Here is a 16,065-nt window from a genome sequence, read left to right on the forward strand (position 1 = left end):
TTCAAAAGCAGTTTTCAAGTTTTGATTTGACCCATACTCCACAAATTGCTCCTAATATCCATCTTGCCATGACTTAGTGACCCGTTCTGTATCTTTAAGATCTCTCCCCATTTTGCTTCATGCATTCTCTCACTCCCACTATTGCCTCCTACATGGAACTACAATAATCTAAATAAAATCCTTAATCACATTGAAAACAAGCTGTCATAGAAATTTTCCACACTTTCTAATCCTTGCACAAGCAGCCAAAAGCAGGAAAGGATGACAAAATCATCATTTTAGCACTTAATGTGACAATGTATAGGTGTGGTCACCATTGATTTCTATTGGGAGGATCCTTCATAAATGAGTCACTAATTGGTCAGGAATTTCTGCCAGCATTTGTTGACTTTGCAAATATCTGCTCCTTTTCCCCAGTGTGGTAAACCATGTATATATGTTGTAACTGGGTTAACTGTCTGGACACGCCCTTCTGCTGACTGCTTCTGTGGCTCCTCCCACAGTTCCTGTATAAAGGTGTTTCGCCTTGCCCCTCCCCCTCAGTCCGGGGGCAGACACTCACCATGGAGGTTGTACTGTACAGCGAATAAAAGCCTTTCGGTATTTTACCTAACCTCAGTCTTCTGGAGTTATTGAAGGTGCTTCACCCATGTTAAACATGTCAGTTTCCTTTCCACATATAGTAAATAAAAATTATTGTTCTTCTAAAAATACCTGTAATCCGAGTTTAAAAAAAGCCCACTGCTTATTTCCCAAATTTTAAGGCAAGCCTAAATGATATAACTGAAAGAGCAAATTCAGAAATCAGAGGTGCAAGGGACTTGGGAGTCCTAGTGCAGGATTCCCTCAAGGTTAACTTGCAGGTTGAATTGGTAGTAAGGAAGCAATGTTAGCATTCATTTTGATAGTCCTAGAATTTAAAAGCAAGGATGTAATGTTGAGGCTTTATTAGGCATTAGTCAGACTGCACTTGGAATATGGTGAGCAGTTTTGGGCCCTATATCTAAGAAAGGATGTGCTGGCATTGAAGAGGGTTCAAAGAAGGTTCACGAGAATCATCCTGCGAATGAAAGGGTTACTGTATGAGGGATGTTTGATGGCTCTGGGCCTGTACTCACTGGAGTTTAGAAGAATGAGGGGGAATCTCATTGAAACCTATCAAATATTGAAAGGCCTAGATAGAGTGGATGTAGAGATGATGTCTCCTATGGGGGGGGGTGTCTAGACCAGAGGGCACACAATAAGAATAAAAGGCCCTTCCTTTTAGGAACTAATTTTGAGGACATATTTCTTTAGCCAGAGGCTGGTGAATCTGTGGAATTCATTGCCGCGGATGGCTGTGGAGGCCAAGTAACTGGGTATACCTAAAGCTGAGGTTGATAGGTTCTTGATTAGTAAGGATGTCAGAGGTTATGGGAAGAAGGCAGAAGAATGGGGTTGAGAGAGGTAATAAATTAGCCATTATAGAATGGTGGAGCAGAATCAATGGGCAGAATTGCCTAATTCTGCTCCTATGTCTTATGATCTTATGGAGAATTATAACCGGAGGCAGGATTAAACAAAAATTAGACTAGTACCAAAATAAACCACAAAGCCTGGAACTCCATGACATATCACATCTAGTTAAAATATAGTACTCCATGAAGTCTGAAAATGAAGACTTTAGAACTGTAATTCCTTCCCTTTTATACAATGGTTGATAATCAGAGATGCTGTAATTAGTACAAATGAACACATGCGGCGAAACTCTAGATGTGGAAGACACAATAGATTAATAAGCAAGTTGTTAAATCTGCAACTTCTGTCAGAGTTGAGCTAAAAATTGTTTAATTTTGTCAGAAAATCTTCAACACAAGTTAATTTTACTGTGAGTTTTGCACTGGTCCAATTGCAAAATTAAATCTGTGTTAACAGAAAATACAGAGTTTCATGGTGTCCATAAAACACACCTACTTATTACAAGTAGGCTCAATGTGTCTGTCAGTATATGAAACAGATCGCAAAATATCCTCTTATAACAACTAGAATAGAGGTAGGTGTACGTGACGTGACATTACTACCATCTTTACATCCAGCCCCAGACTTTGAAGAAAAAATTCTGTGTAATCACACAGATACAGTGTATTTGGTCTTCAAAAAAGGACACCAGAGCAGAAAATACTGTGCAAGATTACCTGTTGCTGAAACAGAATTTACTGCCAGTAGTCAATGCTTATGTACAGCACTGATGATCAAGTCTTTTCTCTCAATAAATTTCACTCAATTGAAGTAAAACTTCTTCTATTTTGTAATCTTATCATTGATATAATCAATTCTTGAATAATATGCATGTTAAAATTACTTTATTAATAGTCTCAGTTTTTTTGGGCACAATTATTACTGCCACTTTATTAGCTTTGAATCCCAATTACTGTAAGAGGGTATTAAATATGATTGGAACTGAAGTTCAATTATTGTGTCAGTTTTGATTCCAATCACGTTTAATGCACTCATACCAGTCGAGAAAGCACAGATATAGGAGCAGGAGCAGGAGTAGGCCACTTGGCCCCTCAAGCTTGTTCCACAGGTTATTATGACCTGTCACAGGCCCATCTCGTCTTCTATGCCAATTCCCCATTTCTTTGATCTTTTATAAATGTATATACCTCCTTTTATGCTATATTGAACACTGGATAAGAAAATGTTGTACATTTCTTCAATGAATTAGGAAGACTACATCTGTAGCTCAGTCTGCAGATGAATCAGACTGTCCCAATCTTGGTGTTCTATTTAACTACGAGCTAGATTTCAGATTGTATTTCCCCTCCAACTATCTAGGGTGCATCTCTGCCCTTGCTTCTGTCTTCCTATGACTCTCACGTTTGGCTTCGGACTTGATCATTCAATTTGCTCATGGCTGGCATCCCATCTGCAACTCTCTATAAACTTGAGAGCCTATATTCTGCTGTCCAAATCTCAGTCCACCAAGTCTCAATCCACAGTCACCTTGATACATTATGCCTACAATTGCTTCCAGTCCACAACCTCAAACTTGAAATTATCTTGCTTGTTTTCAAGCCCTTCAAAGGCCATCTTAACCCTGAAACATTGCAATGTCATACTTGCTTGTTGATAATGTAGTCAATTTGATACAACTCTAAGTGAAATGCAAATCCATATGGAATGAAGCCAGGTTTGGCTGTTGTTTAATTGTTCATTTAGGCTTTAGCTGAAGCTTAGTCTTGTTAATATTTTGGGAACTTCCAGTTTTATATTCAAGATATTTAAAATTATACATTTAAGAGTGGAGCACCAAGAGTATATGTTAATATTCAAGCACTTGGAAGGACGATTCAAAAAATGACAATTCAAGATTGTGGCAAGCAGCCTTCAGATGATTACTAATTTTGCAATTCCCATAAGGCATTCAAAGATACATTTACAAAGCGGAAGGTCAAATGTCAGATACTAGCCAGGAACTTGCTGACAGTATTAATATGATCCAGAAATGGGAGATAATGCTCCCACATAAGGCAACACTCTATCACTCCATTCCTACTGAACCCTCACCATTCAAACTATCATGTCTTTTCCTAAAAGTATTCCGTCTCAGGATTTATGGTAGTGTATGACCTTACCTGATGATGACCTATTGAGTAAAAGCGTTTAAAATAAAAATTAGTAGCCCAGAGACACAAGGCTAGAATAACCTGTAAGATTATTTATTTGTGGATACAGGGTTTCAGTCTTCTTAGAATGAAGATTCTGTGTACTGAGTGACAAAAAAGTGATACAGCCAGTGCGTGTTAGTTGCCTAGACACAGAAACAACTACAGGCATCTTAGATTTGGATAAATAGTTTGAAAAACTGTTCAGAATAGTCTCTGCAGATTGTCTTGCAGACTACAGGGAGGCATTTATAAACCCCTCTTAAACTTGCCATGTAAAAGGTTCTGAGAGAAGCAGCTTGCATTTTCTGTCACATAAATGCAAAATTTTCCAAGTAGGCATCTTTGGTCAAAATTGATAAAACTCTAATGACATCATTGCATTCCAATAACATCATATAAAAAGAAGCAAAACAGTGGTTAACATCAGGAACCACGTGAATGATATTTGTTATTCATAAACACAAGAGATTCTGCAGATGCTGGGAATCCAGAGCAACACATGCAGGAACTCAGCAGGTCAGGTAGCATCTGTGAAAATAACTAATCAATGTTTGGATCAAGACCCTCCGTCAGTGCTGGAAAGGAAGAGGGAAGAAGTCAGAATAAAAAGGTAGGGGAGGGCCAGGTGGGTGAGAAAGGTGAAGGGCTGAATGGAAGGAGTGTGGACCACAGGAGAAAGGGAAGAGGAAGGGCACCAGGAGGAGGTGATAGGCAGGTGAGAAGAGGTAAGAGGCCTGAGTGGGGAACAGAAGAAGAGAGAAGGGGAAGGGGAAGGGGAAAAGAAAAAAAAGCCAAAAAAAAAAACTAGGAGAAATTGATGTTTATCCCATTCATTTGGAGGCTACCTGGATGGAGTACAAGTTGTTGCCCCTCCATCACCCCTGAGAGTGGCCTCATCATGGCAGAACAGGGGGCCATGGACCGACATGTCGGAACAGGAATGGGGAAAGGAATTAAAATGTTTGGCCACCAGGAAGTTCTGCTTTTAGCAGATGGAGTGAAGGTGCTTGATCTCTGATGTCCTGGAAAGAAAAACCTCATCCTGGGATCAGATGTAGTGGAGACAAAGTAACTGAGAAAAGGAAATAACATTTATTTTAATCTATGTAGCTCTCCTGAATGCAAACTGGTTGCTGCATTTGTCCAGTGATAACTATTCAAAAGATCCCAAGTTTCCGAGAATGTGCAAATTTTATACATTCTTACTAGTCACCAAAATAATAAAAGAAGAGTAGTTATTATTGTGATGTACTTGTTCCTACAGAGGATAGGCAGAACATCTGGCCCCTGCACACGTAGCACGCAGGCCCACCAGTGCGTGGACACGCCCTGGTGCTCATGAACCAGTTTCCTGGCTATGGGTAAATAGCCCCACTGCCTTGTGGGCAAGCCCCATGAGAGACAAATGCTACGGGAGTAAACCCAGACAGCAAGTCCGGTGGCCTAAGACGGCTGGATGTCATTGAACATCCTTCTGGCAGCTCCTGCAGCCAAGATGGTGCCAAACGTATTGCTTCATAAGCTTTCCTTTGGACTACACTGCTGAGGCCGAGAGAGGGCTCTTGATGACTGGGCATCTCAGGATCTCCATCCCTTCCGCCCAGGCTTGTGCTGATGGTGATTGTCACCCATTGTCCTCTGAGACAGACATATGCCAACCACTTGTTCCCAAATGAAAAAAATCATAATGTAATGACTAGAGGTAACCAAAGTAGAAATTGCAGATGGCACTGTCTTCAACATATTGTAGATGCTCACAAGATTTTTGATAATGTCCCACACTAGAGCTAGTATAAAAAATTGAAGCTCATGAGATTGATACTACATTGGTAGAGGCCAAGGACTTGTTGACTGAAAGATATTGTAAACAAGATGTTATTATTGGTTTGTTGCTACAATGCTACATTGAGGTATAGTGACAAACTTTGTTTTGTGTGCCATCAGATCAGATAATTTCATGCATTTGTATACTGAAGTAGTACAAAGGGAAAAGCAATAAAAGAATGCAAATTATAGTGTTAGCAAAAATGCCGTGCAGATGGCAGGCACAGATTAGTGGGGGTGCCACAGGGTTTGGTGCTTGGGCTAGTCACAATATACATCAATCATTTGAACGAGGGAACTGAATGTAATGTGCAAATTATACAAAATGGGTGTGGGATGGGTGGTGAGTAATGTGAGATACAAGAATGCAAAGAGGTTCCATTACGATTCAGACAAGTTGGATGAATGAGTAAATACAGGTTAATGTGAAAAAATGTGCCTTGATCCACTTTCAAAGTTCAAAGTAAATTCATGTCACCATATACTAACTTGAGATTCATTTTCTTGCAGGCATTTGCAGAAAAAGAAATCCAGTATAATTTATGAAAACTATAAACAACAAAAACTGACAAACAACCAATGTACAAAAGAAGACAAATTTGTGCAAATAATAATAAATAAGTAAATAAATAACTCAGTTGTAGTGTCCTTGAACATGAAATCTATAGGTTGTGGAGACAGTTTAGTATTGAGGTGAGTGAAGTTATCCACACTGGTTCAGGAGCCTGATGGAGGGTAATAAATGTTCCTGAACCTGGTGCTGTGGGACCTAAGGTTCTTGTACCTCCTGCCAATGATAGTAAACAAGAAGAGAGCATGGTCTGGATGACGGGGGGGGGGGGGTCCTTGATGATGGATGCTGCTTTCTTGTGGCAGCGCTCCTTGTAAATGCGCAAAATGATGGAGAGGGCTTTGCCTTTGATAGACTGATAAAGACGTTTCTAGAAACAATAGTGAATGGTAATAAGACTGGAGAAAGGAAGACACAAGACCTGGATGTTTTTGTACATCAATTGCTGAAAGCAGCAAGCCTTCAGGAAAGCAGACTGTATATTGATCCTGTGTAAGACTTTTCTGATGCCGGAGAGTTCAGAACTTGGGGTCATGTCCTCTATATTCTAATGCCTACAGGCCTAAATGATTAATATGTGCCAGCCCTGCCATTTCAGGAATTAGCTTGGCAAACTTGGGCAGTTGCAGCAAACTTAGGCTTGGTGCAATTGCAGCAAGGCAACTTTACTAATGTTGCAATGGAGACCTACAAGTCATTTATAAACAAAATGAGGATAAATGTTTCTATCGAAAGAGCTGTGACCTGTGAAGTGCTCAGCAGTGGAGACCAATTGGTTAAGTATGGTTAAGGAGGAGGTACAGCAGATATTCAAATATATGATCTGTCAGGATTGTGTCGGTGGGTGAAGCAAGTCAAAAGGGCTGAAAGGCTTACTCCTACTCTTAATATCTTAATATATACACCCTGTGGCCACGTTATTAGGCACACATGTACATCTGCTCATTAATGCAAATATCTAATCAGCCAATTATGTGGTAGCAACTCAATGCAGACGTAGTCGAGGAGTTCAGTTGTTGTTCAGATCAAACATCAGAATGAGGAAGAAGTGCGATCTAAGTGACTAGGATTTCACACACAGCAGTCACTAGAGAGATGCTAGAACCTACAGAGAATGGTGCAAAAAACAAAAAAAAAATCCAGTGAGTGGCAGTTCTGTGGGCAAAAAACGCCTGGTTAATGAGAGTGGTCAGAAGAGAATAGCCAGCTTGGGTTCAAGCTGACAGAAAGGCAACAATAACTCAAATAACCATGTACTACAACCCTGGTATGCAGAAGAGCATGTCTGAATGTACAACACATTGACACATTGAACCTTAACTTGGATGGGCTAGAGTAGCAGAAGACCATGAACATCCTGTACAATCAGTGGTCACTTTATTAGACGCAGGAGGTACCTGAGTGTATATTCAAGGATGAGGTACAGCAGGTATTCAAAGAGATAATCAGCCAGGATTGTGTTTTTTGGTGGAAGAAGTTTAAAGGGCTTGAATGGCTTGCTACTCCTCTTTAAAAAAAAGTATTCATTTATACTGATTGCAAACAGCTGAAAAATACAGTAAAGTATTTGTTTCATTGGAAATGGAATAAATAAAGATTTCTTGGTATTGCATTAGATAGAAAACTTCCAACTTGGCTGATGTTTCATACGAACATGCACAAAATCCACTAAGCTGCCTAATGGGAACTCCATGTCAGACCTGTATTTTCCTGTGAGAATGAAGCAATTGTATTAGGTCAGGGAGCGGTAATGTAATCTGTTGCTCTGATCAAAGAACAACAGTGAGGAGAAATATCTAATGCTTTTAACACTTTTGGGGTATGAACAGAATATACATGTTACTTGACTAAATGTTGAATATATTATCAATCAAAACTTCCTGAGGACTGAGTAATTACCAAAAACTTTTTATAAGGGTAATTTTGAAATGCAAATAACTATTTGAATGAATCACATTTTATTGTTTTAAAAAGTGCAGTGATTTCCACTATACAATCCTTGTACTTAATGGGTTATGCTTTTCTGAGTACATGCTTAATTTTGGCAGGTTCATGGATATAAATCACACCTACTGTTGTATAAGAGGAGGCAGCAGGAAAAATACACTGCCAATTTCCATATAACTCACAATCAAATCCATGAGCATGTTCTGGATTGCAAAGCAGGATAGGCGAAATAATTTATGACTTAAGCATTCCTGCAAACTTGGAATTATTCAACAGTTGCCCCCAGCCAGGCCTCAGACTGGAATTTGGATTTCCCACATTTGCCCAAGTTACAAATTTTATCATACTACAAACCTTTGTTTAACAAATGATCTTAAACAGTATGTGAGCGCATCACAAATCTTCATTTTGGAAATCTATATACAGACACTCTCAACATTTGCCAATGGGGAATACCTACCACTTTCATTTGTAATATATTTCATTACATTTGGCCAGCAGACTTTTACTTCTGAACAGATGTTGTGAAATACTAAGTAGGTTGACATTATTTTAATGTAATGTTTTCATTATTAGATACTACAAAGGGAACGTAATCACTTCAGGCTCATTTTCCCTTTCAAGTTAGCTTTACTATCTGACATAAATCACTGTAGCAGGAATACCCCAGTGACTGCTGATAAATAATAAACACAAAATAAAAATTCACAAGGCTTCCCTGATTCCCTCCCCAATTTTAATGGGAATTCCACAAAACAACTTTTGGCTCTTTACTTCTTTTTGTACAATGAAATTCCTGCTTGGGAATCCCCTTACAAAATTCAGTCATTAATTCCTGAACTCAGTTTGGAAGTAATATGTTTTACTGTTATTCACTTGCACAATGCTTTTACAATATTATTCAAGATTGTGTAAAAGAGAACAAAATCATTGTTACTCCAGATCCAGTGCAGCACAAAATAAAACACAATAAGATAAAGAACACAATGATAAAAAGAAAAAAAAAGAATTATAAATTAATAACATAGTTTATATACATAGATTGTACATCTATAAAGTGATGCTAGGCACAGGAGTGTCTGTACATAAGCTGACTCTGACAGGAAATGATAAAGTAGTGGTGGTTGGGGGTGTGGAGGGGTGGGTTAATGGGTGGAGGTGTTGAACAGCCTTCCTGCTTGGGGAAAGTAACTGAGTTTGTGACTGATAGTCCTAGCGTGGATGTGAGTAGTCTCCTCCCTGATGGGAATGGGGCAAACGGTTCCTGAATTGAGTGGGCGGATCTTTCATGACCTTCATACTGCATTATCTTCCTTATATTTATATTCTGCCAGGTTTCATACAATTAAAAAAGGGTCAAATTAACTTGTTGTAGTTTTGATATACACATTTTCAATTTTCAGTCATTTAAAAAGCTAAGGCATAAACTATTCTACTTTTACAAATGATGTACAGAGAGGTTGAATGGACCTTCTTTCTGGAGTTGTTTGACATCTCTTTCCATTTGTGCCTTCTGTAAAACCTTTCATTTGGACCACAACCCTCACCAGCATCCAGAACCCTGAACAGTCATTCCAGGTCAGGCAACACTTCACCTACGAGTTTGTCAGGCTTGTCTAATGTATCTGGTGCTCCCAGTGCGACCTCCTCTACATTGGTGAGATCCAACTTAGACTGGGAGACCTTCATCAAGCACCTTTTCTCCATCTACCTAAAAGAGTATGTTTTACCAGGGGCCACCCATTTTAATTCTATTTCCCATTCCCATTCCGACATGTCAGTTCACATCCTCCACTAATGCCACAATGAGGAGCAACAACCCATATTCCATCTGGGTAGCCTCCAACCTAATGGCATGAACATCCATTTCTCAAACTTACAGTAATTTCTCCTCCTCCTCCCCTTCTCTCTTTTCCCATTCCCCTTCCACCCCTTTTCTTCTGCTCACCAGCCCATCACTTCACTCTAATGCCCCTCTTTCTTTCCTTTCTCCCATGGTACACTCCCCTCTGCACATGTACACACACACAAAATCACATATGGTTCTACACAAATACTGACTGACAGCATGAGCTACAATGTCCTCCTTCTGGGATGTGTTATTCTATAATTCCAAAAAAAAAATCAGCAATTACAATAATTTTAGAAACATTATTTTTATCCTGAGAATCTATGGTCTTAAAGAGAGCTTGTACTGATTTTACTCTATTTTACTATTCTTAACTATTTTTCAGTATTTTCAAATGTCATTTAATTCCTGTTTTTTGATGTTTAAACATTTTAAGATCATCTATAATAGCTTTAAATACCATAGTTACTTAAAAGATCTAAACAAAAAAAAAAATTGACAGTCAGTTAACTGGCAACTTGTTGAATGTGGAGGGTCAGCTCATTTGGTCCTTGGTATTCAGAGACAGTAATATAAAATGACTGGATTCTCAATGTAGCCCAATCACCAATTTCAAGAGTATGATAGCCATGTTCTTTAAGGATCATAAAACTTCAAAGAATGATCTCAATTGCTCTGAAGGGTTTCAAATTTTACTATAAGTCCACTAATACAATATAGATAATACAAAACCCTGTATAGAACTACCATGAAGAGCAGAATGGTTTGTTCACAGAAGCCAATTAGGCAGAACCATATTTGAAAAGTTGAAAATTGAAGCTCTAATTAAGTCTCAGACACACTATATGACATTCTTCTAGATAGACTTCCAAAAGGGTTAGAAGTACCTTTCAAGTAAAGCAAAAGAATCTTGCATAGCTCTATTTCTGAATGTTTTTCAATCAATCTAATAAATCAAATTCTCATGTTTTTGGTAGATACTTTTTTTTTGCACTGGAATGCCTAAATTTAGTTCATAGAAGTGATTTAATGGAAGATTTGTTCATTACCAGTGCAGTCACATGCCCATATTCGCAAAAGTCTCAACAACATTTATTCAAAGGAAGCTAATTCAGAATCTTATTTATGTAAATTTTGTTGTCTTGGCCTTTTGTACACCTCTTGAAATCATGTCCTTTGATTTAACACTCTATTCTACCGTATTTTTTAAAAGAGCATAATTTTAACAAAAAAAGATGTTCTCCCCTTGAGTATTAAAATAAACTCTTACTTTTCCCAGCCATTTTCTGAGGTTGTCTACAATGCAGTTTTTCAATTGATTGAAAAACGAAAATGCAAGGAAAAGATCAGGAGTAAGCAGAGGATAATGAAGTGCCACAGAAGCAAGGAAGATTTATTTCTAGCTATCTCTAAGCAGAAAACTAGTGTCTAGCAACATGCTCATTACACATGAGGTGCACTTATGTTACATGTTGAATGAGATCACTGTAGATTTCCATTTTAACTCTAACATTCTGCCTTTGCTTTATATCTTTGTATACTTTTCTAAGACAAACTACTACTAATATTTTATTTTCAAATAATTGAACTAACATCTGTTGCTTATGGAAGGAAGTTCCATCCTGCTACCACTATTTGTATGAAGAACTGATTCCCCCACAATGGCTTGTACTAGATATCCCCCGACACCCTATAAACTTTTTGAAATCCAGAAATATTCAATACCACATAACTTTATATAGTCTGCGGAAAACAGTTTATGTTTCAGATCCTGACAGAAACCATGGAAACATCAAAGTGAATCTTTGCCCTGCTATTTTAAAGGACTATCTAAATTATAACCCTGACAGCTGTGCACATTTTCTAGATGAGATCCAACCATTGCCATACCTAGTTGTAGCAAAGTTTCATTTGACATATCCTTGCTTTACGGACCAAAAGACTAGCATTCCATTAAATTTTGATTATTATTGGTCTGGAGTATTATGTTTAAGTGATCTTTGTATGCATATACTTATATCCCTTTGGACTTCAGATGTTCCTAGTTTTCCATCATTTATTCTGAAACCATTATATTTTTCAGTTCACATTTAATTAAAATGGAATCCATTTTTCCCAGGTTTTCTTTAATTTAATACAATTAATTTAATCTGCCATTAACTTGTTGTTAGCTTATACTCTCAATTACACTGTTTATTAATTACTAACAGGTTATCAATAATCTCAGATGAATAGATAGGTTACGATATAATGGTTAATATATTAAACATTATAGGTAGGTTTCCAGAGCAGTTCCCTGAAGGAAACCCATGGTCCTATCTGAATACATACAGAACCTATTGTTCTTACCCCACATTAAATGTATTTGACTCCATGACCATTCATGTGTAATTTAACCATCTTATTTGGAACTATAAACAAATGCCTTTAAGATTCATATCTACTTCCAATTACATACCCTTTCCACCATGAGGCGGTAACTGCTGTATCTACCTCACCGTTTCTGTGATCTAGGTTCAGCCCTGATCTCCAGTATTGTCTATGTCTAGATTCTAAAAGAGGTAACTGAAGAGACTGTGCAGGCATTTAGTAGCAATCTTACAAGAAGCACTAGATTCTGGAAGAGTTCTAGAATATTTGAAAATTGCAAATATCATTCCACTTTTTAATAATGTTGTTTACATTGCTGGTATTTGCGTACTGTGTTTATGCACATTTTATTCCATATCTGTACTTTATCCTCTAAGTACTTCTATATATTTCTTTATAATTGTTGAGTGTTGTTTTTTAATACACCTAGCAAGTTCCTAATAAAAGGAAATGTATATGGCAAATAAAGTTATTCATTGACGCTTTAACAGAGGGAAGTAAAAGGCCTTAAATTATTGGCTAGTTAAGCTGACTTTGGTGGTTGGCAAGATATTATAGATCATTATTAAGGATGAGGTTTTGGGGTTGTTGGAGGAACACAATAAAATAGGCTGAAGTCAGCATGGTTTCCTTAAGGAGAAATCTTGCCTAATAAAATCTGTTGGAACTTTTTGCGGAAATAACATGCAGGGTAGACAAAGGAGAGTTAGTGGATATTGCTTAGTTGGATATTCAGAAGACCTTTGATAAGGTGCCACATATGAGGCTGCTAAACTAGATAAGAGCCCATGGTATTACAAGAAAGATACTAACATGGATAGCTGACTGAGAGGAGGCAAGAGGAGCCTTTTCTGGTTGGCTATCGGTGACTAATATTGTTCTGCAGGGGATGCTGTTGGGTCAGCTACTTTTCACATTATATGTTAATGATATGGATGACGGAATTGATGGTTTTGTGGTCAAATTTGCAGATAATACAAAGGTAGGTGGAGGAGCAGGCAGTTTTGAAGAAACAGGGAGTCTGTAGAAGGGCTTGGACAGATTAGGAGAGTGGGCAAAATAGCAGATAGAATACACTACAGGGAAGTGCACTTTGGCAAATGGAATAAAGGCTCTTCGAAAACAGGGAGCCGATTCTGAAATCAGAGGTGCAAAATAACTTGAGGGTCCTAGTGCAGGTTGAGTTGGTAGTAGGGAAGGAAAATGCAATGTTAGCATTCATTCTGAGAGGACTAGGAAATAAAATTAATGAATGCAACACACATCAAAGTTGCTGGTGAACGCAGCAGGCCAGGCACCATCTCTAGGAAGAGGTACAGGAGGCCCATGATCCTCTCATATCCCTTTTGCCAATCAACTTTGATGTGTGTTGCTTGAATTTCCAGCATCTGCAGAATTCCTCGTGTTTACGAATAAAATTAATGATGGGGGTTTAGAAGGAATTGGTCAGATTGCATTCGGAGTGTTGTGAGCAGTTTTTGGCCCCATATTTAGAAAAAGGTATGATGGTATTGGAGGAGGTCCAGAGGAGGTTCATGAGAGAGATTCTGGGAATGAAGAATTAATGTGGGAAGAGCATTGGTGCCTCTGGGTCTGTACTTAGTGGTGTTTCTCATTTAACCATATTGAATATGGAAGGGCCTAGATGGAGCGGATGTTTCCAATAGTGGGAGAATCTAAGACCAGAGGGCAGAGCATCAGAATAGAAGGACGTCCCTGTGGTACAGAGATGAGGAGGAAGTTCTTTAGGTAGAGGGAATATAAATCAGCCATGGTCGAATGGCATAGCAGACCTGATGGAGAGAATGCCCAAACTCCACTCCTATGTCCTAAGGTGCAACTTGCATGTTCTACTTAACATCATGTAGATTTTCCCTGGGGCTCTAGTTTCTTTCCACATCTTAAAGGCATGCTGACTAGCTTTGTAAACTAACCCCGGTATAGGTGAGTAAGAACTTGATGGGTCCATGAGGAAAAAAAATAGCTAAAGAGAAATAAGTGCTGGAAATTGCATCGTTCCAAGGCCCTGCATTGACTTTATAGGTCAAGTGGCCTCCTTCTATCTTGCAAGAAATTATACAATAAGTTCTGTTATACATTCAAACAATTAAATTCTATAGATGTGAATATATTATTGGAATACAGATTTTCAATAATTTCCAGAAATCAACCGTAAAACTAAGAAAATAACATTTCCTGATTTCAGCTTCTTTTCATGGAGGGAAAACAAGAGAAAAAAAAAATCACACCTACACGTGTATAAAGCAGTCATCCCATATCCAGATAAACAACTTCCTAAACAGCAGCTTGGGGCACAGCTGGGCATCAGTGAACACAGCAGGTGAAAGGATACTAAATAAATGAGATCATGGTTCATTCTGGGTTGGAAAACACTACTAATGCTGCAGTCATTAAAAAAAACAGATCAAGGTACCTATGCAGGCAAGATCTGATGCAGTGTACTGAGCCGACTTCAAGTGACTGTAAACATGTGAAGAAGTATCTTACCACAGCATGATGGAAAAGAAGCTCCCAGGAATGTTGTAATTTCTGATTCCACAGCATGTCCGTGAAATCATGGAGGAAATAACCTATGAATCAAAATATAAAAATAAGTTTATAGGTTGTACCTCTTTGCCTAGAGCTCTCCCCAGTACAATGCTCACAGCACTAAGCAGTATTGCACTCGTATTGTACTGTCTCAGTACTTTTATATTTGTGTGCTGTAGCACTTCATTAAATTTGCAGTTATTTTGTAAATAACACTATTCTTTGCGTTTCTGGTCAGATGCTAAATGCATTTCATCGGCTTTGTATCTGTACTCGGCACAATGACAATAAAGTTAAATCTAATCTAATCTAACTTCATTCTCAATGAAACAAGTATTGTTCATGTTTGGAATATTTCAGGCACAGCTTTCATCAAAGACTCTTGACATTATTAGCATCCACAAATTTTCTGTGACCAGTTAAACAAAGTTATTCAAGAATGAAAAAATGTTTTTTTTAAAATCTTTTTATTGAGTAAGTATACAAAAAAGGTAAGCCATATAAACATTAATACAATGTTAAAGTATAATAAAATTCCAAAAGGTATCAATACCAAAAAAAATACTACAAACAATGTAATTTAAACATAAGAAACCAAGATAACATAATAGTATACTAAATTTTATATATATCAATGGAAAAAAAGAAAAAAAAAACCCCAAAAAAAACCCACCGTGCAACTAACTAAAAGCAAGGCAAAGCAATGGGCTAACTTGAAACCAAACAGAGTTAAACTTAAAATCACGTCCTCAATCCCGACCTCCATTAAAAACAGTGAAAAAAAAACAAGGGTAAATATTACATTAAATGAAAATATCGAATAAAAGGTCCCCAAATCTGTTCAAATTTAAATGAAGAATCATAAAGGTTACTTCTAATTTTCTCCAAATTCAAACATAAAATCGTCTGAGAAAACCAAAAAAAGGTAGTTGGAGCATTAAGCTGATGATTGGGGGCAGATTTTACAATTAGTTAATACTTCCTCTATTTGTGCTAAACATTCCCTAATTCAATTTAAAGTGGTTCATAGAGCACATATGTCCAAAGATAAGTTAGCGCGTTTTTACTCGCATATTAATCCTTTCTGTGATAGATGTTCGGGGCAGATAGCCTCTTTAACTCATATGTTTTGGTCTTGCCCTACTTTGGAAACTTTTTGGAGAGATATTTTTAATATTATTTCTAAGGTATTAAATATAGATATCTCTCCTCACCCTATTACTGCTATCTTTGGACTACCTAAAATTTCTAGTAATCTTTCCCCTTCAGCCCGTAGAATGATTGCATTTCTTACTTTAATGGCG

The 16,065-nt window shown here is 37.8% G+C and overlaps 1 protein-coding gene across 1 annotated transcript in view; it reads right to left on the reverse strand.

Moving 5' to 3' along the window:
* tlcd2 (TLC domain containing 2) overlaps nt 1-16,065 on the reverse strand; it is a 61,806-nt gene that overhangs the window by 29,217 nt on the left and 16,524 nt on the right. Inside the window, exon 3 of the mRNA XM_063031230.1 lies at nt 14,720-14,802. Coding sequence (XP_062887300.1) covers nt 14,720-14,802 — 83 coding nt within the window. The remainder of the gene's footprint in view (nt 1-14,719; nt 14,803-16,065) is intronic.

Source organism: Mobula hypostoma, chromosome 23 (assembly GCF_963921235.1).
Source record: "Mobula hypostoma chromosome 23, sMobHyp1.1, whole genome shotgun sequence".
NCBI lineage: Eukaryota > Metazoa > Chordata > Chondrichthyes > Myliobatiformes > Myliobatidae > Mobula > Mobula hypostoma.